Genomic DNA, 18,864 nt, shown 5'->3' with positions numbered 1-18,864 from the left:
GCGCGCGCCACCGATACTCTCCGTCACCGGCCGAACATGACCGAAAGTAACCGATTACCTCCGATTTGCTTCTGCCGAACGGTTAAACATCGGCCGAATTTTTGCAACAATTTCGAAAAACAAACTATTACAGTTTGTTCTTGGAAAATTTTTATTTTTTTTGTACCTAATAGCAATTCAAACATGTTATTTATATATCTATAAATATAATAAATTTTCTCAGAAGATTAACAACTTCTTCCTGACGTACGTTTGAAGTATTCAATATTTAAAATAACTTCAAACATTTTTATACCAAAATGAACATATAACAATTTTATATTTAAATTATAATCTAAATCTAAAAGTATAGAAGTAACATGTAAATATTAACAAATTACCGGAATAAAACTTTTTTTATCAGGTATGCACGTGTGATTGCTAAGAGTTTACATTATTTCACTAAAATACAAAATTGTAATGAAAATTTATTCAGAAATCTACCTTTATGAGAGTTTCCATTGATATTTCTAAGGCAAGTGTACACATTTCACTTCCAAAACATTAAACCACGCTGACATTATTAGTATTTTCTATTCAATTATGTTACACTCGGGTTAGATACTCAAATTCCATGATTGGTCGAAGCCCAAAATTAATCCGTTCAATAACCAATCAAAAACGTCAGTGATCATTGGCCAAAATAAGATGCAACACTTAAATTATTATTATTAAAATGAATAGTATAGGTATATTGACGTTACATACACTTCATTTTTTTATTACTATGAGAAATTGTAAAATAAACTGTATTCCAGTATAATCGGTAGTCAATTTTTTAATTGATGACGAATTGTTCAGTCACATGATTCAGATTGAGGATCATCCCTTGTTTTTATAGTTAATAGAGCCATCTACAGTTTTACTATTACACTAACATTTTCATCATGCGTAAACAAAATGATAATTATCTTTGTTAAAATAGTACAAGAGTTTTCATGATTCTTGAAGACAGTCGCGTGTCAAAGTTGTTCTATTTACTATCATTGTGTATAAACATACTGATATTTGGATGATAGGAGATGGACGACTATGATACATAATTTCAAAGAATATTAGCTACGATACAATAAACATAATTTTCCTCAGATTTTCAAATATAATTTTATGCGTAGTTTGAGCATAACCAATATGTCAGACGTTAAAAGTCTCGAATACCCTACATTAAAGGTATTTACCATTTGTTTGTTGTATTTAATTTCCATTTAATTTAATTATTTACAAATTTTTTCCATCATTATTTTCTGTACTCACAAGTATATTTTAATTTTACAATTTTCGGTTCATTATTTCTTAATGTGAAATGATTTATTTACACAATTTAGGAAACTGAATAGAAATTAATTCATAAAATATTTGATTTTCAGGTTCCTTATGAACTCTTGAATAAAAAGTTTCGTTTAGCTCAAAAAGTAATTGACAGAGAAGCTTCGTATGTACAAGCGGCAGCTAATGAATTAATGAAGGATAATAAAACTTCTGTTCCTGCCGGGGAAATGAGCATATTATTGGGAGGCGTTGTAGAGAAGCTTCAAACTTTAAAAAGAAAGGCGCAAGAATCCATCGCAGAAGAGTTGCAAGCAGGAATGGTTTGCAAAAGACGGCTAGAACATTTAAAGGAACATGCTAATACTGCGCCAAGTGTTGTAAATCAATGGCGGCGACAGAGACTCGATAGAATGTTAATAGAATATTTCCTTCGTAAAGGCTATTACAAAACTGCAACCAAATTAGCAGACAGTAGCGAACTTAGAGATTTAACAAATATAGGTATGTTAGCTATTGACATTAATCGATACGTTGTATAAATAATCTCATTAATTTCTCTATGTATCTAGATGTTTTTATGGTATCAAGAGAAGTTGAAACATCTTTAGCAAATCATGAAACTGCAAGATGCGTTGGATGGTGCTATGACAATCGATCTAAGTTAAGAAAATTAGGAAGTACTATGGAATTTAATTTACGTGTACAAGAATTTGTAGAATTAGTCAGACAGGATAGAAGGCTTGACGCTGTTAAGCATGCCAGAAGATGTTTTACAAATTATGATGATTACCAGTTACAAGAAATTCAGTGCTGTATGGGGCAGCTAGCATTTCCAGCTAATACATCACTCAGTCCATATAAAGATTTATTAGATGAAAAGAGGTACTTGTATTTCTTGTTAAATTATTTTTACATAAATTTCTTCCAAACAGAATGGTTACTATCTTTGTGTTATGTAACTTTTACAGGTGGGATAGATTAATCGAGCAATTTAGACATGAAAATTATAGACTTTTCCAATTGGCTAGTCAAAGTGTTTTCACGGTAGCGCTACAAGCAGGTTTATCAGCATTAAAAACACCACAGTGTTATAGTGCAAACAAAGAAGGCAGAAATCCAAACTGTCCAGTGTGTAACGAGGCTCTTAATGAACTGGCTGTTCCATTGCCTTTTGCTCATTGTTCACAGTCTAGACTTGTTTGTAGTATTAGTGGAAAACCATTAAATGAATATAATCAACCAATGATGATGCCAAATGGATACGTATATGGAGAACAAGTGAGTAAAAATTCTTTGTATTTATAATATATAAAATTATATAAATATATGTATTAAATTAATATACTCTATGTTATTCTAGGCACTGGAAAAAATGGCTCAGGAAAATAATGGTACTGTAGTTTGTCCGAAAACCAAAGAAGTATTTCCATATAAAAAAATAGAAAAAGTGTATGTTATGTAAAATTTGCTGACTCAGGCACAACTTCTACTGTGTATAGTGCATCTTTCTCGTAATCTAACTCGGAATATTTACTGTTTAATATTGTATACCGATATTAACAAAAGAAATAACATCTATTTTTAAGGAAGTATTTTTTGCAAATTTTATTTGTGATCACTTACTAGAATAAAATGTGATACAAACAGATTTATGTGTATGTTATGGAAAACGTTTTAGTTTTTCGATATAAAAATGATATAAAAATCATTATACCAATACGGTTAATTATTAAATATGATATGAAAATTGTCCTTATTCATTTATTTAACATCTTTTCTACAATAAATTGAACTATTAAAACAATTCCATAAATCTACGTTTTAAGACGCATTTGTAACCATGAGCTTTGTAAGTATATTACAGTCATTTATATTTATACTTTGCATGCCCAAACATCTGAACATAGTAGTGGTAAACTTTGTAACATTAGTGTAATATGATTGCTGTAGTAGTTGTATCGCGCGATACTATTTTCATGTAAAAAACAGATGTACCACCATTTTTATTTGTTTTAAGTTAATAATTTCAGTGTACGAATTTTACTGAAATAATCCTAATCTATATAATGATATGCATTAAGCAATTTTAGATGAAACATGTCCACGAGTGAATCAATATAAAAATATTCTTTCTATGCTCTATCAGCTTTAAGTTCAATGACGTTTATTCATTGATTTCATTGAATTTCATTTATAATTTATTGTCTGGATTACTTTATGTGGAGGATTGTCCTTCTAGGAATTCGGATTCTATGTTTTAGAATAAAATTTGTGGTCAACTTGGGGGTACAACAATTGAGGTAATTTAAGGTATTTTTATATCAGCAAAAATTTGTTTAAGTTTATCAATATATGGCTATACGATAATCGATTTAGCTGAGCATAACTTGAAAGTATGTAAGAGTTTTAGTATAATTAGGTATGATTTGATGAAAAAAGACAACAAACAGTATTATAAATAGTAGATATTACAAGTTAATGTATACTGTATATAATAAAACTGCAAATTTTGTACTCATCACATGTTAGAACATGTGGAAGCACTTAGACGGTATTTACAAAATTACTAATTTTATCAAAAGAAAAATTCATATTTAATGATGCATACTTTTTCCAGTTTGTTTTTCTATACTGAAACTGACAAACATGTGTATAATATATGTATATATGTATATATGACAGTACATATATTAAAATTTATTAAGAATACTTATGTTTCAGTTAATCTGAACATTTGTTATTGTGTAACTTGGAATTCGTAGTAATCGGTAACATATAAATAAAATACTAAAATAGTATACATCATTTACAACATACCTGAAATAAAAATAATTTTTTTACTGACTGTAAAATACGTCGTATTTTAGAAATTTTGAACAAACTTTGAGAATATATACGTAAACATATATAATATTCATAAATATACAGAAAATATCTGAATAGAGTAGTCTTATTGAGCTTCTTATTATACAGTGTTATAGTATTATAGCGTTTAGCTATATACACTGCTTTAGTTTCTTTTTAATGCATAGCAAAGTAATTTCAAAATTAAAGTAAATACTAAACGTATAACGCTAAATATAAAAAATGTTTTTAAATGCAACAAATGCAAGATAACATCTCTTATAAATGAAACAAAAATTTTATTGTCTTGATCTACATTTAGCCTAGTGCTAATCAGATCAATTTATGCCTCATAAAATTGTTACTTAAAAAAAGTATTAATTATCTAATATTTTGTATAATTGTGAGCGTTAATTGTAAATACTATTAAAAAAAAAAATAATATAGAACTAATATGTCAAAATATGTAAAACACAAAATTTATATTGAATAATAACATTTGTAAAAATACTTAATAAAAGAATACAACCGTATGAGAAATATAATAAAACAATACACCACGCATCGTCAAACATTAATTGGTCGGTGTAAAACCTGTACGTATTTGAGTATAACGTGTTCTAATATGCTTTTCTAAATGCATCTGTTTTCTGAGAATAATGAAAACAGTTAGATGCTATAAGTTACTCACTATGGTTACTAAGCATTCAACAAAAATGAGTGATTTAAAACATTAGCCATACAAACTGTGTACAGTTCAGTTTTGACTTTGTTAAGTTGTTAGTCTGAAATATTAACAAATATTAACCAGTCTTACTTTAAATTTGGTCTATGTAAGTAACAATTATTAAACGTACAAATCTTTTCGTGTGCTTATTTTAGCGGCTTTGAACGAAGTTATGCATGTGAAAAACCTAGCAATATGTGATTATTAAGGCTTATTGGTCCAATTTAATAGCAATAGTTTGGGGCAGTGATTAAATATTGGTATTATTAATATGAATTTGAAACGGTAATAAATTTCTATTCTTGCTTCAAACTTTTAACAGCTTATTATGAATTATTAAATTGTTTTCATTAATACAAATTCGACAATTTTTACAGATGTTCTTCAACCTTCGTATCATACTTTTTTTTTTTTTTAATAATAAAATGAAGATCTTTGCTATATTTTAATTCGAAATTAATCAATTATAATATTTCATTCAATGAAATTATTATGTACTTAAATAATGTTTATCTTCAGTTTTGTCCATTTACGCGTTGTGAAATCTATTTAATTCATTCGTTATAAGGTCTAATTTTTAAATGATATACTTTGTGACTTCCAATTTCGTAATTTTTTGTGTGCTCCTCTTTTTTTGATTCTTCTAGTTAGTAAACGTTATTAAATATGCATTAGTACCTTATTATTCAATGTTATGCACATTAAGATAATTCAAATGATAAATTTTGTACTAAGCTGGGCATGATCATAGAAAACAATATTCCAGCACAGATTCCTGAAACTAATGACGCTGCGCCAAACATACCAGCTGTTGCACTATGTTGAGAGTCTACCATCCTGAAATTAGAAAATACAATGAACGATATTATTTAGCATTGAAAATAAAATATTTTTCTTCTTATTACTAATAGAGTCTCACCTAGGACAGTACATCATGGATAACGATGAAAAATAACCACTGCTTACACCCATGGTAACAGCGATTACAAAATAAACCCAGTCGTTATTAATATACACTGGTAACGCTCTTGCAATATCAGAACTTGGTTGATAATTGCATAATAAAAACAACGGTATGTACAAAACACGCAAAACGACTGGGATCACCAAATACTTTTCACTAGGCTATATGAAGAAAAATTAAAAACTTAATTTCTATGTTTAATATTTCACAAACTTATGAATTAAACAATACTCACCCACTGAACTAACGATGCGATAGAACTACCAATTAAAGCAGTAATATTAAATGTGAGAAAACACATAACACTACTGTAATACTCTGTCGGAACTACGAAATTAAGATCCGAGCGTTTTATATCAGATTGAACAGTCGGAAACAAAGAAAGAGTTACAAAAAATACAAAAAATGTGTTAAAACATTGAAGAAAACATTGTTTAAATATTTTCCAATACGGCGGCCTGTTAGTTTTGCCTCTTGCACTATTTTCCAGTTGTCTTTTATTTACTCCTTTTTGATGTAATAATTCCCGATATCGATAAAATCTCTACAAACAATCATAATTAATACACAGTATCAATTAATGGAAAAATTAAACTTACGAAAGATTATGAAGCTCACATTTATGGGTAGAGCAAAGTAAGTATCAAAACATGCAAGAAGAACAAACAGAGCTGTTATAAAGTAATATATTGCAGCGGTCCGCGTATTTGGTGCCATATATTGAGCAAGGAAATTAATGATGGCTGTAACTGTTCCACTTAAATTCTGAAAGGATCAAGAAAATATCATATCTTGTAGATGTACATGTTACATAATATTTTTATCACACAAGTATACGAGTTAGTGTTTACCGTTCCTAAGATTACAGCTCCTGTATACTTTCCAGGTAACTTTGCGACCATACCAAACACAGAGTTTTGGTAAATTCCATTAGCAACTAAAAAAAATTCCATAATTCAGACCAGGTATTGTTCATATAGTTATTTATACAAAAATGTATGTAGAAAATGTATGATACTTTAAGATTGATCAAATTCTTACAATTATAAATTACCTAAAGTATTATATCATTAACAAATTCAAAAAATTCACAGAAAATATAGTTTTATCTTACTGTTCAATATAATAACAGAAAATATGGTGATCCAGAAAAAAACACCTGGCCAACCAGAGCTATCAGTCATTGCCAAAATAACTGTACATACAAATATTAAAACCTGTATGAAGATACCCCATACTATACGTGTTGTCAAATTGCCACTAAAAGGTTATCATAAAATAACAATCAATATAACAATAAGAATACATTAAAAGCAACATTTTTTAGATTATATTAATAGATAAATGGTATCCTATAAAGTACTAAATGAAATGTATCAGAAATATACATACCCGAGTTGTATAAATATATTTAACCAATTAAACAGTAGATTTGGTACTTGTGATGCAAATTCTAAGTATGGAAGAAAATTTGAACCATAGTTTGATTTAATCCCTGTATAATCCTTGGATAATTTATAATTAACAAAATACTGAAAAAGAAAAGTTAATATATTAATCCTAAAGTATTTTATACTATGCAGGAAAAACATTTTGAAGGGTCGTACATCTTTTGCAGTTATGAACATATTCCATGGCATCAAAATTCCAATTCCATGAAGTACCATTATGCAGAATACTATGTTTAATCTAAAATAAATACATATTTTACTAAATACAGTTTAATTTCTTTTTAATAAATAATATAAAACTATGCAAATTGTACTTACCTATCTCTAGGAGGATTCAATTCAAGATCTGCCTGATCCATTGTAACACCTTTAAAATTCAATTCATCGTCAGGTCTACCTGTTCCTTCCCAACCAGGAGACAGACGAACAGGTTCAGTACCTACAACGAAAGATTCAGTTCTTCAATATGAAGTGTGTCATGCACAGATTCATTTAATGCTATAGCAATAACAGCCACCCCAACAACACTTTAATAATCTTTCAATTTGAAGCAATTTATTAATTTAGTGAACAAGGTACATGCATTTGCTATATATACGATTCTATATTTATATCTTAAATTTATAGGAGACAAATAAGAAACGATAATATTGATTATAATGACACGTGTATTATGTCTATATGTTAAAAACAAAATAAAAATAATCATTAATTACCAGTTTGAATGTGAACTTTAAAAGTATTATAAGAAGTTTCAATGCAATCTGTGGAAGAGATATTCATTTATCTTATTTATATTCCATTTTGGCCTTAATTATATTCCTCTATAACACACACAACATTATGCTGCAAGCATGTAGTACAATAAAATGATACTAATCGTAATTAAATTATAAAATTGAATACATTATGTTACAAACTTAAATTCTTAAACTCATTATTTTAGTTAGTAGAGTATGATAATGATGGTGAAAGTAAAAAATATAAATATTTGTAATAATGTAAAGTAACAAATACATATACCAAAGTTCCAGCAGTATAAATGATTAATTTTAGAAAAAATATTACAAAATATTTGGTAAATAAAAAATATTTCATTCAGCTATTTGTGATATACATTTTCATTTGAATTAATCATCTTTATTTATTCAATATCTACGTACAAACTATTTATTTATTAGGCATACGAAAAGTAACAAAACATGTTTTATTCACTTTTTTTATCCTTATCATGTTTTGAAATTTCATTAATTAATGGAACATGTAAATCAAAAGATAAACACGTGTATACATAGATAAAGCTATCTACATATAAAATCTTACAATGTGATACGCTGTTAAAAGATTATACTAACTGTTTTTACAAATTGAAACTTTCAATTATGAAATACTAAAACTGTATTTTGGAAACTACATTTTGTAACAATTTAAAGATAATTGACATTATAATTTACATATGAAAGTAATACTTAACATTTCATAATAAATGTTAAACGAACACTATTCTTTCATAAAAATATAATTAGGCAAAACATAAATGAATGTTGTAGTTCAAATGGTTGGAAAGTAATACTCAAAGCACACTCTGTGACTCTTCATAATCAAAGGACCGGTTTGGTCGGGTATTTGTAGGAAAAATGAAAAAAAAAAAAAAAGAGTACTTCCAAGAAGGATAGAACTCTTAGCATTTAAATTATAGTGGTAAAACTGAAATGATAAAGATTCGAAAATGTTAAGAAAAAAAAAGTAATAGTGAAATATTATATACCTTTTGCGGGAACGATACGTGTTCCATTTGAATCTTTCAGTAAGGTCTGTTCCTCGGGGCCCACACCAAATTCCTTCTTTGTGTAACTGCCCGCCATTTTTCTACCGAGTTTTAAACTTAAATCAAATTAAAGGCTATGTAATGTTAGAGGTTAATGCATTTCACGTGTCGTTCTAACGAAGGCGAACTTGATAGTTGCTTTATCCGAATGCCGTTTTTGTTTTATCAGTTGGACGGACGTCGTTGAGAATTCAAATTACTAAGAGATTCGAGCGTGAGAGTTATTTAAACGACATTTGTAGAATCTTCCCAGCTATTCTTTGGTTTCTTCTCGGAAAGAAATACTTGATAATATATTTAGTATCACTGCATGATACAGTAGTTAAGGTGCTAGAGTTATGAATAGAACTGTTCCCCGACATGCAAAACGTACCATGTTTCTGCTTTATTTTTGCGAGTTAAGATAAGCAGGGTTAGAGTTCGTCAACTTAACTCCACGCTGTGCGAAGATTCACGAACTAGTCCGAGGTGTTACGACACGCGCGCATATTTATGATATTCAAATGAAACAATTAGAACAGTTTTGCATAATGAATATAATGGACGCGAGATATAAAAAATAATTACATCATTTCATTTCTAATTTTGTAGTATTCGTATGAGTAAAAATAAACATAGATACTATAGTTTTTGTACAATAATTTACAATCATAAGCACGAGGTTACATCATTGTAACTTTTAAAAATATTATTAACATATTTTTTACATGCACGTATGTTTTATAACCTGGCAGTCAACATATTTTACATTTTTTATTAACCCCACGTTTCAACTTGATAGTGGTTTTCATTTTCTAACTGCTTAATAAAATACTCTGCTTCTTCTTCATTTAAATTGGCAAATTCTTTTACTAAATTTACAAATTCTTCGCGAACACAATTTGGCATATTTTTAGAATTACCTGCTAGATAAATATTACCACCTTTGCTAAGAAATTCCCAGCATAGCTGTTTTTGTTCATGTATAAGATGCTGCACATATCTGAAATACATATTCAACAGTTAATTATAAGACAGTGTATATATGTATATATTAATGAGATATAAATTGTAAGATCTTATTAATATGTATCAGCCTACATTTTATGTTCTTGATCTCTAGAAAATGCACAGAACAATTGTAAATGTCTTTTGTCCGATAAATACTCAAAATCATTTTTACAATGATAATCTTTCTCTTTGTTTCTACAACCAAAGAAGAGGATGCAATTACTTAAATCCTCATCCATCGTTGATTTATCTAATAAAGCCGACCGAAATGGTGCAACTCCTGTGCCAGGACCAATGAATATCATTGGCTTATTGTATGCAAACTTAAAAGTTCCTTTTCTTATCCAAAATATTATTTCATCTCCAGGCGTTAAATTTGCTAACCAATTGGAGCACAATCCATATCTTGGTTCTAGCAATTTTGTTTTGTACTTTACTACAGCCACTAAAAGATGAATCTCATTTTCAGTGACCCTTAAACTTGATGCTATACTAAAAGCACGAGGTTTTATGGGAGACATAATCTCAAACAATAGTTTCAGATTTAATTTACTAGTTGTACAAGAAAAGTCTGCTAATAATTCTAAAATATTTCTTCTTGGTCTATTAATGTAACTATATAGTTCTTCTTGGCCATCCGCGGTTGTAAATTCATGCAACTTTTCCTTTTCTAATTCATTTTCACTAATAAGAGATAATACTTGCATCGTAGATCTTCTTGGTTTAAAACTCAAGTCCCAATATTGTTCTACAATTTGACTTAATCTCAGGGTTTGATTTAGAACAGTAGGTATCTTAATTTCTTTCTCAGATATTTGAACTATCATATCTGGATGCACTTGTACATTATTATCATTTAATATACTAAAGAACCTTTCAACTTGCTTTTTAGAATTTTTAGGTCTGACGTACAATACATCTCCTGGTTGATAATTAATACCATCTGATTTAAGTCTAATTAACCTGACATCTTGAAAATGATCTTCTGAAGTTGTTCTTATATTCTCAATTACTGTACCCACTCTCATCTCATTATTTGTGAGTACTTCTTTCATGTAAATATCACTGTCTGAATGATACTCATGACTTATTGGATTTATACATATTTCAGAAACATCAAATCTTTCGATTATTGTATTTTGATCATCCATAAAATCTGTCACAGAAATATTAAACGTTTCTGCAACCTTTGTCCATAATTCTTGTTCCCAAGGATCAACAACAGCATCTATTCCTAAATCGTGTTGGTCATCTGCTAATCCAACAGATAACAATTCTGTCGCACCTAATTGTATCAATCTTTTATTCAATTTCTTTGCTGCAAAGTTAAATTTTTTGTACGAACTATCACCTAAACCTAATATTCCGTATTTCACATTATTAAGCAACGTCGGTGGCAAATTTTTCCTTAATAAAAATCTCCAAAACCCTTTCATGTTTTCAGGAGGGTCCCCTTGGCCTGTCGTGGCAACCACAAAAATCATCATCTTTTCTGAATTAAGATTCTGAATGTCGTACTCATTCATTGCGCAAATAGTACTTTTCAATCCTTTTCTGAAATAAAAACGGAATCGCTTATGAAATAACATTGATGTAAGTGTACTTAATTATATTGCAGATGATAAAAAATTTCAGTACAGTGCTTAATTATTTAGAATTTCTGAACAGTAGTATGATCTATAAACAACAACAAAACCTTTTGACATTTTTCCAAATTTGCTCAGCTACATCCTGAGCAGTCCCTGTTTCACTACCATACAGTATTGTAACATTCATTCTGACGTTATTAATTATACCGGAATTTGAATTGAAAATTTCGTAGGAAAAAAATTGTTAGGTATTTCAATATACCGCTACGTTAGTAACTTCCAGCTGATTCACTGTGACGTCATTGGTTACATAGCAGACGATATCTGGAAAAAAACATCATATTTTTATTATCAGTAGGGTAGGTAAATTTTACAAGTAAAAATTCTTTTTTTCCGTATCGCATTTTGTACAGGGTGAGTCTTACTCAATTAAATGTCAAGGATAGATGTCTAGGCTAGGTCCCATTTGGCACTTGGCCCAAGATATTTATAAATAAAAAATAGTTTCCCATGTACGTTCTTTGAACAAACAGAGGAAATGTGAATATTTTATATATTTTAATCACGTGGATAGAGCATCATCTTCAACGAGATTCAATCTCTGATCAATTTATTGTTTTCGAACATCAGAAGTAGTTAAATAGCTCGCAATTAGTATTAAAGTGTCAAGGGCAAAAGAAAGAGAAGTTCACAGTGCATCTTAAAAACCGGAAGCGGATATGATACGGTCAGTGTAACCATACACGAAACGTTCGCGATTATTCATCAATTTTCATCGTTGGGATGAGAAAATCGTTAGTATGAACATTGTAATTATTATTAAGAAGATGTTAATTGAATGGAGATAAGCTAATTGTAGTTATGGAGCGTGTCAGAGGATCGCGTCACCTAACTACACGAAATGGCGACTTTTTACAGATGAAATGACGTTGGTAACACTGACATCTGTTTGCGGATGATTGTCAAAACCTATTTTCTTAGCGAAGTTCGCAGCTTTGCATGCAAGTACGAAGGAAAACATCATGACTGCCTTTGATTCGTAGAAAGGAAGAAGGCGCTAAGTGCAGCCAGAAAGAAGATAGCGTGTTTGTTTTTAAGGAGTGAGTGAGTGTGTAGAGAAAGGTTTCTTGTTTCGTTTCGCTCGTTGCGTTTCACCCGTTCGACGAGTGACGTGCCTCGGGTCTTCCTCGGTGGGGAAGAAGATTACTCCGATTCCAACGCGAGGATTGAAGGCGCGTGCTTTCGTCTTCGCGAAAAAATCTATTATGCGTTTGTGTTTTTAACCTTTTCTCTTGTTGAATGCGATTAAAGTGGGCTGCTGTAGTGCCGTAGTGCGTGATACCTCTGATCCACGTCTGTCTTCAACTCACTTTCTCAGCGGTCGACCGATACGCATAGTACTTCTTCGATGGAGTTTATTCGCGCGTGACAGCAACTTTCGGGACACCAGGCTCGACTTTTGCCAGGTAGCCCCAATTTCGATCTACCACGTGTATAAGCTTTTCTACCCGTAAATTCTACCTACATTTCTTCTTGACGCGACGCTTATACGACATAAAAGCACCAGAGGTCAGTCACATTTTAAAACTTCCAATTAGAGTTTACCGCGTTTTGCTTTTCAAACGCTTAATCTTGTCGAGGAATTCAATATCAGGCTTCTTCGAAAACGTCCGTTCGCCCTGTCATGATTTTTACATGTATGTTATTTGTATGTGATTCGAATCTATTTTATGTAAATAAATTGCCACTTTCAACGAGTTTATTTTTCTTTACTTTATATATTATTTTGCATATGTAAATCCTTTGTTAAGGCTACTAAATTATTATATGAATTAATAAAGTTGATTATTATTTACTTTTGATTAAGGATATATATATTTATTTATATTACATATTAGCCGTATTTTAAGCATATCAGTTACACATTTTCTTTTTTTCTTTCCAGATTTTGGTAGCTGTCTACATTCGCATTCTTGTGACAGCTTTTATTTTTTTATATTCGATTAACATGTTTAATACATGACATGAAAACCTTATTAAATGACAAGCGTATAATATCATTGATATCTATGGAAATTACTTTTCCTCCATATTGTATGATAAAAAAATATGCAAAATTTTGCTAATACATGCAATATCAATTAATCAGATGTTTAATATAATTTCTGACGCCAAGTTTATGCATTGAAAACATATTTAAACACGATATCAACGTTACAATTGTCTATGCATTAGAGACGATAGAATTTACAAGATAAAGGGCCATATAAAGAAAATGAGTAACAGGCTTGAAGAAGAAGAATCAAAATGGACTTGTGAATATTGTACATACGAAAATTGGCCTTCATCATTGAAATGCACGATGTGCAGAGGTGCCAAACCTTTATTAGGGGAAGATATTTTCCGTTTAAGAGATCCAAGTCCGCAGAGGTCTGGATCGAATGTGGCGTCTGGTCCGGTAACTCATTTAAGTCCAACAGATTCTTATAATCTTGGTTCTCAGAACTATAGTCAAAATGTACCATTGGGAAAGTGGTCTTGCGCGATGTGTACCTATCTCAACTATCAAAATGCCACACGTTGTGTTCAGTGTGGAAACAAAAAATCTAGTGGTCTTAATCAGTCGATAAACTCTATAGCCTCGAATTTACACGAACATCTAGCTCCCCTAAGGCTAGGGGATCCGCCACCAAATTCAGGATCTAATCCTACTCCGATAAACTTACATCCAGAAAGATACTATAATCTACAAGCTAATTTACATCCTGAAAAGTGGTCCTGTCTTGTGTGTACTTATGAAAATTGGCCGAAAGCTACAAAGTGTGTGATGTGCGGTAATCCGAAGGAGAAAGATAGGAGAGATAAAAGTTCAAACAATGTGGGTGTTATTTTGCCAAGTCCAGAGAGAGATCATAGTCAACGCGCTTTACCTTCCCCGCCTCATGCACCTTATATTCACCAGACTCAAAGAGACGATAATGTTGCCGTAGGACGAAGGTAAATATATATTTTGTTGCTTGGTATAATCTAAATATTAGTCGATAAATTGTTATTTGGATGTATCATAAGTTTTCTTATATTGTAGGAGTTCAAATAGATATCCCGATAGCAGAAATGACAGTTTATCAACTCCTCAATCCCCAAATAATTGTGACTATGAGCGTAGACTAAAACAGTTAAGGCGTCATACTGATTGGTGCTGGTTAAACGCGTGTCTTGGCATTGTGGAAGGTGACAATGCACCTGTCGAAGCTTATTTGGCAAGTGGTGGTGATCCTGCTCGTCAATTGACACATTCAGAAGTTCTGCTTCTAAATAGAAGTAGCGCTTTTGATGTTGGACATACATTAGTACATTTAGCTATTAGGTCAGTGAGAAGTAATTTTTAACAATGGATTTCTTTAAATCTATTTTAGCTGATTTTATATAATTGTATAAATGTATATATATATATATATATTTTTTGGCAATGTTTCATACTTGTTCAATACGTATCTACCATAATAAATGAACTATTACCGAGAGATATAATATCTTTGAACTGTTCCTTATTCAATTTGTCATACTTTTGACAGATTTCAAAGGGAGGATATACTAGCAACATTATTATCACAAATCGAAGGCTCTGGTTCTGGAATAAAAAGAGTACCGAGTTACGTTGCACCTGATTTGGCTGCTCAGATACGCAGACATGTTACTAATAGTATCCGGTTGCGCAAGGGTTCTTTCCCATGTTATTTTGTCACTGATGTAGCTACATTTGCTTTGCCTGCTGAGGTTACTATAACATTATAATTCTTTCTTTCGGGTATTATGGGATGTTAGGGTTTGTTATAAAATACTCATTTAATAGATATAGTTTAAGTAAGATAAACACATTCATGTACAAAATTGCAAAATGAATTATTAGGTTGAAGATTTACCAAGCATAGTACAAGAGCAAATGTTGGAAGAATTATTAGATAAAGAAGCTCAACAGCAGTTAGAAGGCGGTGGCGGAGAACCTCCAGCATTAAATTGGTCTTTAGAAATTACTGAACGTTTAGGAAGTCGTTTACACGCACTTTGGAATAGATCTGCTGGAGACTGTTTATTAGATTCAGCAATGCAAGCTACTTGGGGCGTTTTCGATCGAGATAATGCTTTGAGAAGAGCTCTTGCTGACTCTTTGCAACAAGCTGGCCAATTGTAAGTAATCTTTACAATTAAATCATTTTTTTATTTCTTTCATATGTTTCTTTATTAACCAACCTTTCATTATTGCAGTTTTTATTCTCGGTGGAGAGAATACGAAGCATCACAAGCAGCTAGAATGTTAGATTTTACATTAGAAGAAACTCAATGGCAAGAAGATTGGGAGAGCTTATTAGCAACGGCTGCTCAGCCAGGGAGCGCTTTGGAACAATTACACGTATTTGCTCTTGCCCACATTTTAAGACGACCTATTATTGTTTATGGGGTAAAATATGTTAAAAGTTTTCGTGGTGAAGATATAGGTATGTATTCCCTGTTTAGAACATAAAATTATTTTATTCATTTATCGTGTAACTAAATAGAATATTTCTCATCCAGGTTATGCAAGATTTGAAGGTGTTTATCTTCCACTTTTATGGGAACCTTCGTTTTGTATTCGATCGCCTATTGCTTTAGGTTATACTCGTGGCCACTTTACAGCTTTAGTTCCCATCGAACCTTATGCATCGTCCAGAATACCGCCTCTTTCATCTCACGGCGGTGTAGGCATAGGTGGTGGCAATAGTCCACTTCAACAATTACAAATACAAATGCAGACTACATTTATGCCGTTGATGGACCGAGAACATAAACTTTTGCCAATACATTTTTTGAGCCCGGAAGAAGTGGGCCGGGAAGAATCTATTTTAAATGAATGGCTTGACGTGTGTAGAACCGAAGGTGGCATTCTTGTTGCGCAACAAAAATTACATAAAAGACCTTTATTGGTAGCACAAATGTTGGAAGAATGGTTAAATCATTATCGAAGACTCGCGTAAGTAAGATATCATTTCTTTTTTTTTAATTCAACTTCCTTAATGTTACGCGTATGGTTCAATGTTCTATGCTGGTTACAGTCAAACCAACAATGCACCTTTTTTGAGACCAGCTATTTTACAAGATTACAGTAGTGACGGTGATACGGAAGACGAATAACGAGGTGCAATTGATTAAGTTACTAAATTCAGCCGAGAAGACTTTTCTCCATAATTTCCTTAAAACCATTCGGAATACAAGATCTCGAAGATCCATAATTTTCTGAGAATAACAGAAAAAAAGAGAAGTGTGCGGATATCAGGATACATACATCTATTGGCAATGTATTATTTCTGCACGATTTTTTGTATATTAATATTGAAACCACTGAACGTTTAAAATCTCTTCTCGATTCGTACTATTAATTATATCGAATGTTTATTAATTTTTATAAATATTTTCTATGTTCATTTATTATCGTTTATTGGGTATAATCATGGGGCTATGAAATCAGCAATATTAACGAATAGAATTTCGTTACGGCAAACAAGAGCGCTCTTTTAAATCGTTTGCTCTGTAAAAAATTGTATTATATCACAAGAGAATATGTAATTAATTTTTTAATTTGTTTATAATGAGAAAGTTATTAAACATTGTTGAAAATATGGTATGAATCATTGTCACTGGGGGATTTCAAATCCTCAACGATGTACAGAGATAGTGACAAAGAAAGATGAAATTCGATGAAACAAATTCTGTGTAAGAAAAAAACATTGGCAATCGAATTTGTTTCTTCAAAACGCTACACGAAGATTTATGTAATATACTGTGTTATATTATAGAAGAAATTAAGGACAAAAGGATTCTCGTTTGTTAAATGTGAGAAAATTTATTTGCTCGATAAAAGTATAAATTCTAAGAAGATTAATAGGAGCGTCAGTGGTACTTTTTGTCTGATACAGATCATGTGATTCTTATAAAGATAAGTAATTAAGGGTCAAGAAGGATTCTATAATCGTTTTTTTTTTTTTTTTCAAATACTTGTTAAGCTGCTATTAATTAGCGTTAAAAATGAGACCCAGACAAAGCTGAATTACAACGACACTTTTCTCTGACAGGTGATGGAGCTTTGTGTTTTTCTTTCTTTCTGTGACCGCTTCCGATATACGTTTAATGTTAAAAAAGTACCGATTGTACTTTACTCCGCGTGACGAGAAAGTGAAAGCATTATATATATATATAAATATACATATATAAAGAGAAGCAAAAATGTGCAAGTGGATGAATCGTACACAAGGTGTGTAGTCACTGCTGCGAACGTAGGAGTAAAATAGAACTTTTATAAAAAAAAAAAAAAGAAAGCGAATACGAGAGAACAAAGAAACAAGAAGTAGTAGTACAGTTTAAGCACCAAGAAAAGAGAGTTACGCCTATTATAGTAAACGACGTATTCGCGAGATGGACAAAGATTTAATGGTAACTAGCTCGGCCAAATAATGAACCCTAATCAAAAAAGTACAAAAAATCGTAAGAGGGAAATATAACGTTTCTTTTTAACGAGAACGCGTTATTACACATGGTATCGCTTAACCTTTAGTCTTCGTTTTGATTAATTCTAACATAGTTCTCTAGTCCTTTTTAGCACCATCGTTTATTCTTTTTGTTTTTCTTTTATTTTTTTCTAATTGCAACTCGTATATGTGATTTCAAGGCTCGACAATGTTCGAAAATGGAAGAACGTTCAAAGTCAATTCCATAATGTTTAACGATACAACGCCGTGTCGTAAAGAATATAAGAAAATCCATGTTTTATTATCTTGTTGCATTGTATGTACTTTTTCCTCCATTTTTTTTCTCTTCCTTTTTCTTTCTTTTTTACTTGTGTTATTGCTGTTACAGAGAATTGTAGTTTTAACAACGTATAGTTGTTTCCTTTTTTTCTTTTCTGAAAATTTTGTTCGATACTTTAGCGTTCTCGGGCACGGCGGAATAATCTGTAAAAAAAAGAAAGAAAATTGTAACGACGCTCTGTGGTGGTGTATTTTCTTTTCCCCATTGTTAATGTAAGTGTTTCTCGCTCGTGTTGCCAGGATTTTACTCGGCAGGTGATAAAACAAATGAAAAAAAAAAAGATATAAAGATTTAAGAATTTAATTGAATCAGATAGAAGTCTA

The 18,864-nt window shown here is 31.0% G+C and overlaps 3 protein-coding genes across 15 annotated transcripts; 2 read left to right on the top strand and 1 right to left on the bottom strand.

Moving 5' to 3' along the window:
- The first annotated feature begins 844 nt into the window (after positions 1 to 844).
- Positions 845 to 5,295, top strand: Kaz (E3 ubiquitin-protein transferase Katazuke). The gene is made up of 5 exons (XM_034332102.2): positions 845 to 1,209; positions 1,407 to 1,809; positions 1,878 to 2,190; positions 2,277 to 2,586; positions 2,669 to 5,295. The coding sequence occupies exons 1-5, from the start codon at positions 1,147 to 1,149 to the stop codon at positions 2,768 to 2,770; spliced, it is 1,191 nt and encodes a 396-aa protein (XP_034187993.1). The 5' UTR covers positions 845 to 1,146; the 3' UTR covers positions 2,771 to 5,295.
- On the bottom strand, positions 5,260 to 12,269 carry LOC117607878 (NADPH-dependent diflavin oxidoreductase 1). Of its 4 annotated transcripts, XM_034332094.2 has the most exons (13): positions 12,127 to 12,269; positions 11,809 to 12,025; positions 10,203 to 11,666; positions 10,025 to 10,104; positions 7,613 to 7,733; positions 7,451 to 7,532; positions 7,236 to 7,375; positions 6,958 to 7,103; positions 6,695 to 6,780; positions 6,462 to 6,608; positions 6,079 to 6,387; positions 5,799 to 6,004; positions 5,260 to 5,716 (listed from the first exon to the last, which is right to left on the bottom strand). In XM_034332094.2, exons 2-13 carry the CDS (start codon positions 11,886 to 11,888, stop codon positions 5,581 to 5,583), a joined length of 2,997 nt encoding a protein of 998 aa, XP_034187985.1. In that variant the 5' UTR covers positions 11,889 to 12,025; positions 12,127 to 12,269; the 3' UTR covers positions 5,260 to 5,580. The 4 variants fall into 4 exon arrangements, with proteins under 4 accessions (XP_034187985.1, XP_034187982.1, XP_034187983.1 ...); XM_034332091.2 differs by lacking the exons at positions 10,025 to 10,104; positions 10,203 to 11,666; positions 11,809 to 12,025; positions 12,127 to 12,269 and adding exons at positions 8,011 to 8,058; positions 9,063 to 9,580; XM_034332092.2 differs by lacking the exons at positions 10,025 to 10,104; positions 10,203 to 11,666; positions 11,809 to 12,025; positions 12,127 to 12,269 and adding an exon at positions 9,063 to 9,578.
- A 78-nt stretch (positions 12,270 to 12,347) lies between these two features.
- On the top strand, positions 12,348 to 18,051 carry trbd (ubiquitin thioesterase trabid). Of its 10 annotated transcripts, none has more exons than XR_013062193.1 (10): positions 12,348 to 12,495; positions 12,620 to 13,270; positions 13,647 to 14,698; positions 14,787 to 15,068; positions 15,277 to 15,478; positions 15,612 to 15,889; positions 15,968 to 16,197; positions 16,274 to 16,713; positions 16,792 to 16,874; positions 17,809 to 18,051. XR_013062193.1 is itself a non-coding variant. In XM_076688302.1 (10 exons), the coding sequence occupies exons 3-9, from the start codon at positions 13,977 to 13,979 to the stop codon at positions 16,868 to 16,870; spliced, it is 2,229 nt and encodes a 742-aa protein (XP_076544417.1). In that variant the 5' UTR covers positions 12,348 to 12,495; positions 12,620 to 13,270; positions 13,647 to 13,976; the 3' UTR covers positions 16,871 to 16,874; positions 17,809 to 18,051. The 10 variants fall into 10 exon arrangements, 9 of the variants coding, with proteins under 9 accessions (XP_076544417.1, XP_034187974.1, XP_034187979.1 ...); XM_076688302.1 differs by having other exon boundaries at positions 16,274 to 16,709; XM_034332083.2 differs by having other exon boundaries at positions 12,620 to 13,167; positions 16,274 to 16,709; positions 16,792 to 18,051.
- The last annotated feature ends 813 nt before the right edge of the window (positions 18,052 to 18,864 follow it).

The sequence above is a fragment of the Osmia lignaria genome, chromosome 5 (genome assembly GCF_051020975.1).
Source record: "Osmia lignaria lignaria isolate PbOS001 chromosome 5, iyOsmLign1, whole genome shotgun sequence".
In the NCBI taxonomy this organism is placed as follows: Eukaryota; Metazoa; Arthropoda; class Insecta; order Hymenoptera; family Megachilidae; genus Osmia; species Osmia lignaria.
This window is presented reverse-complemented; position numbering and strand designations above follow the sequence as displayed.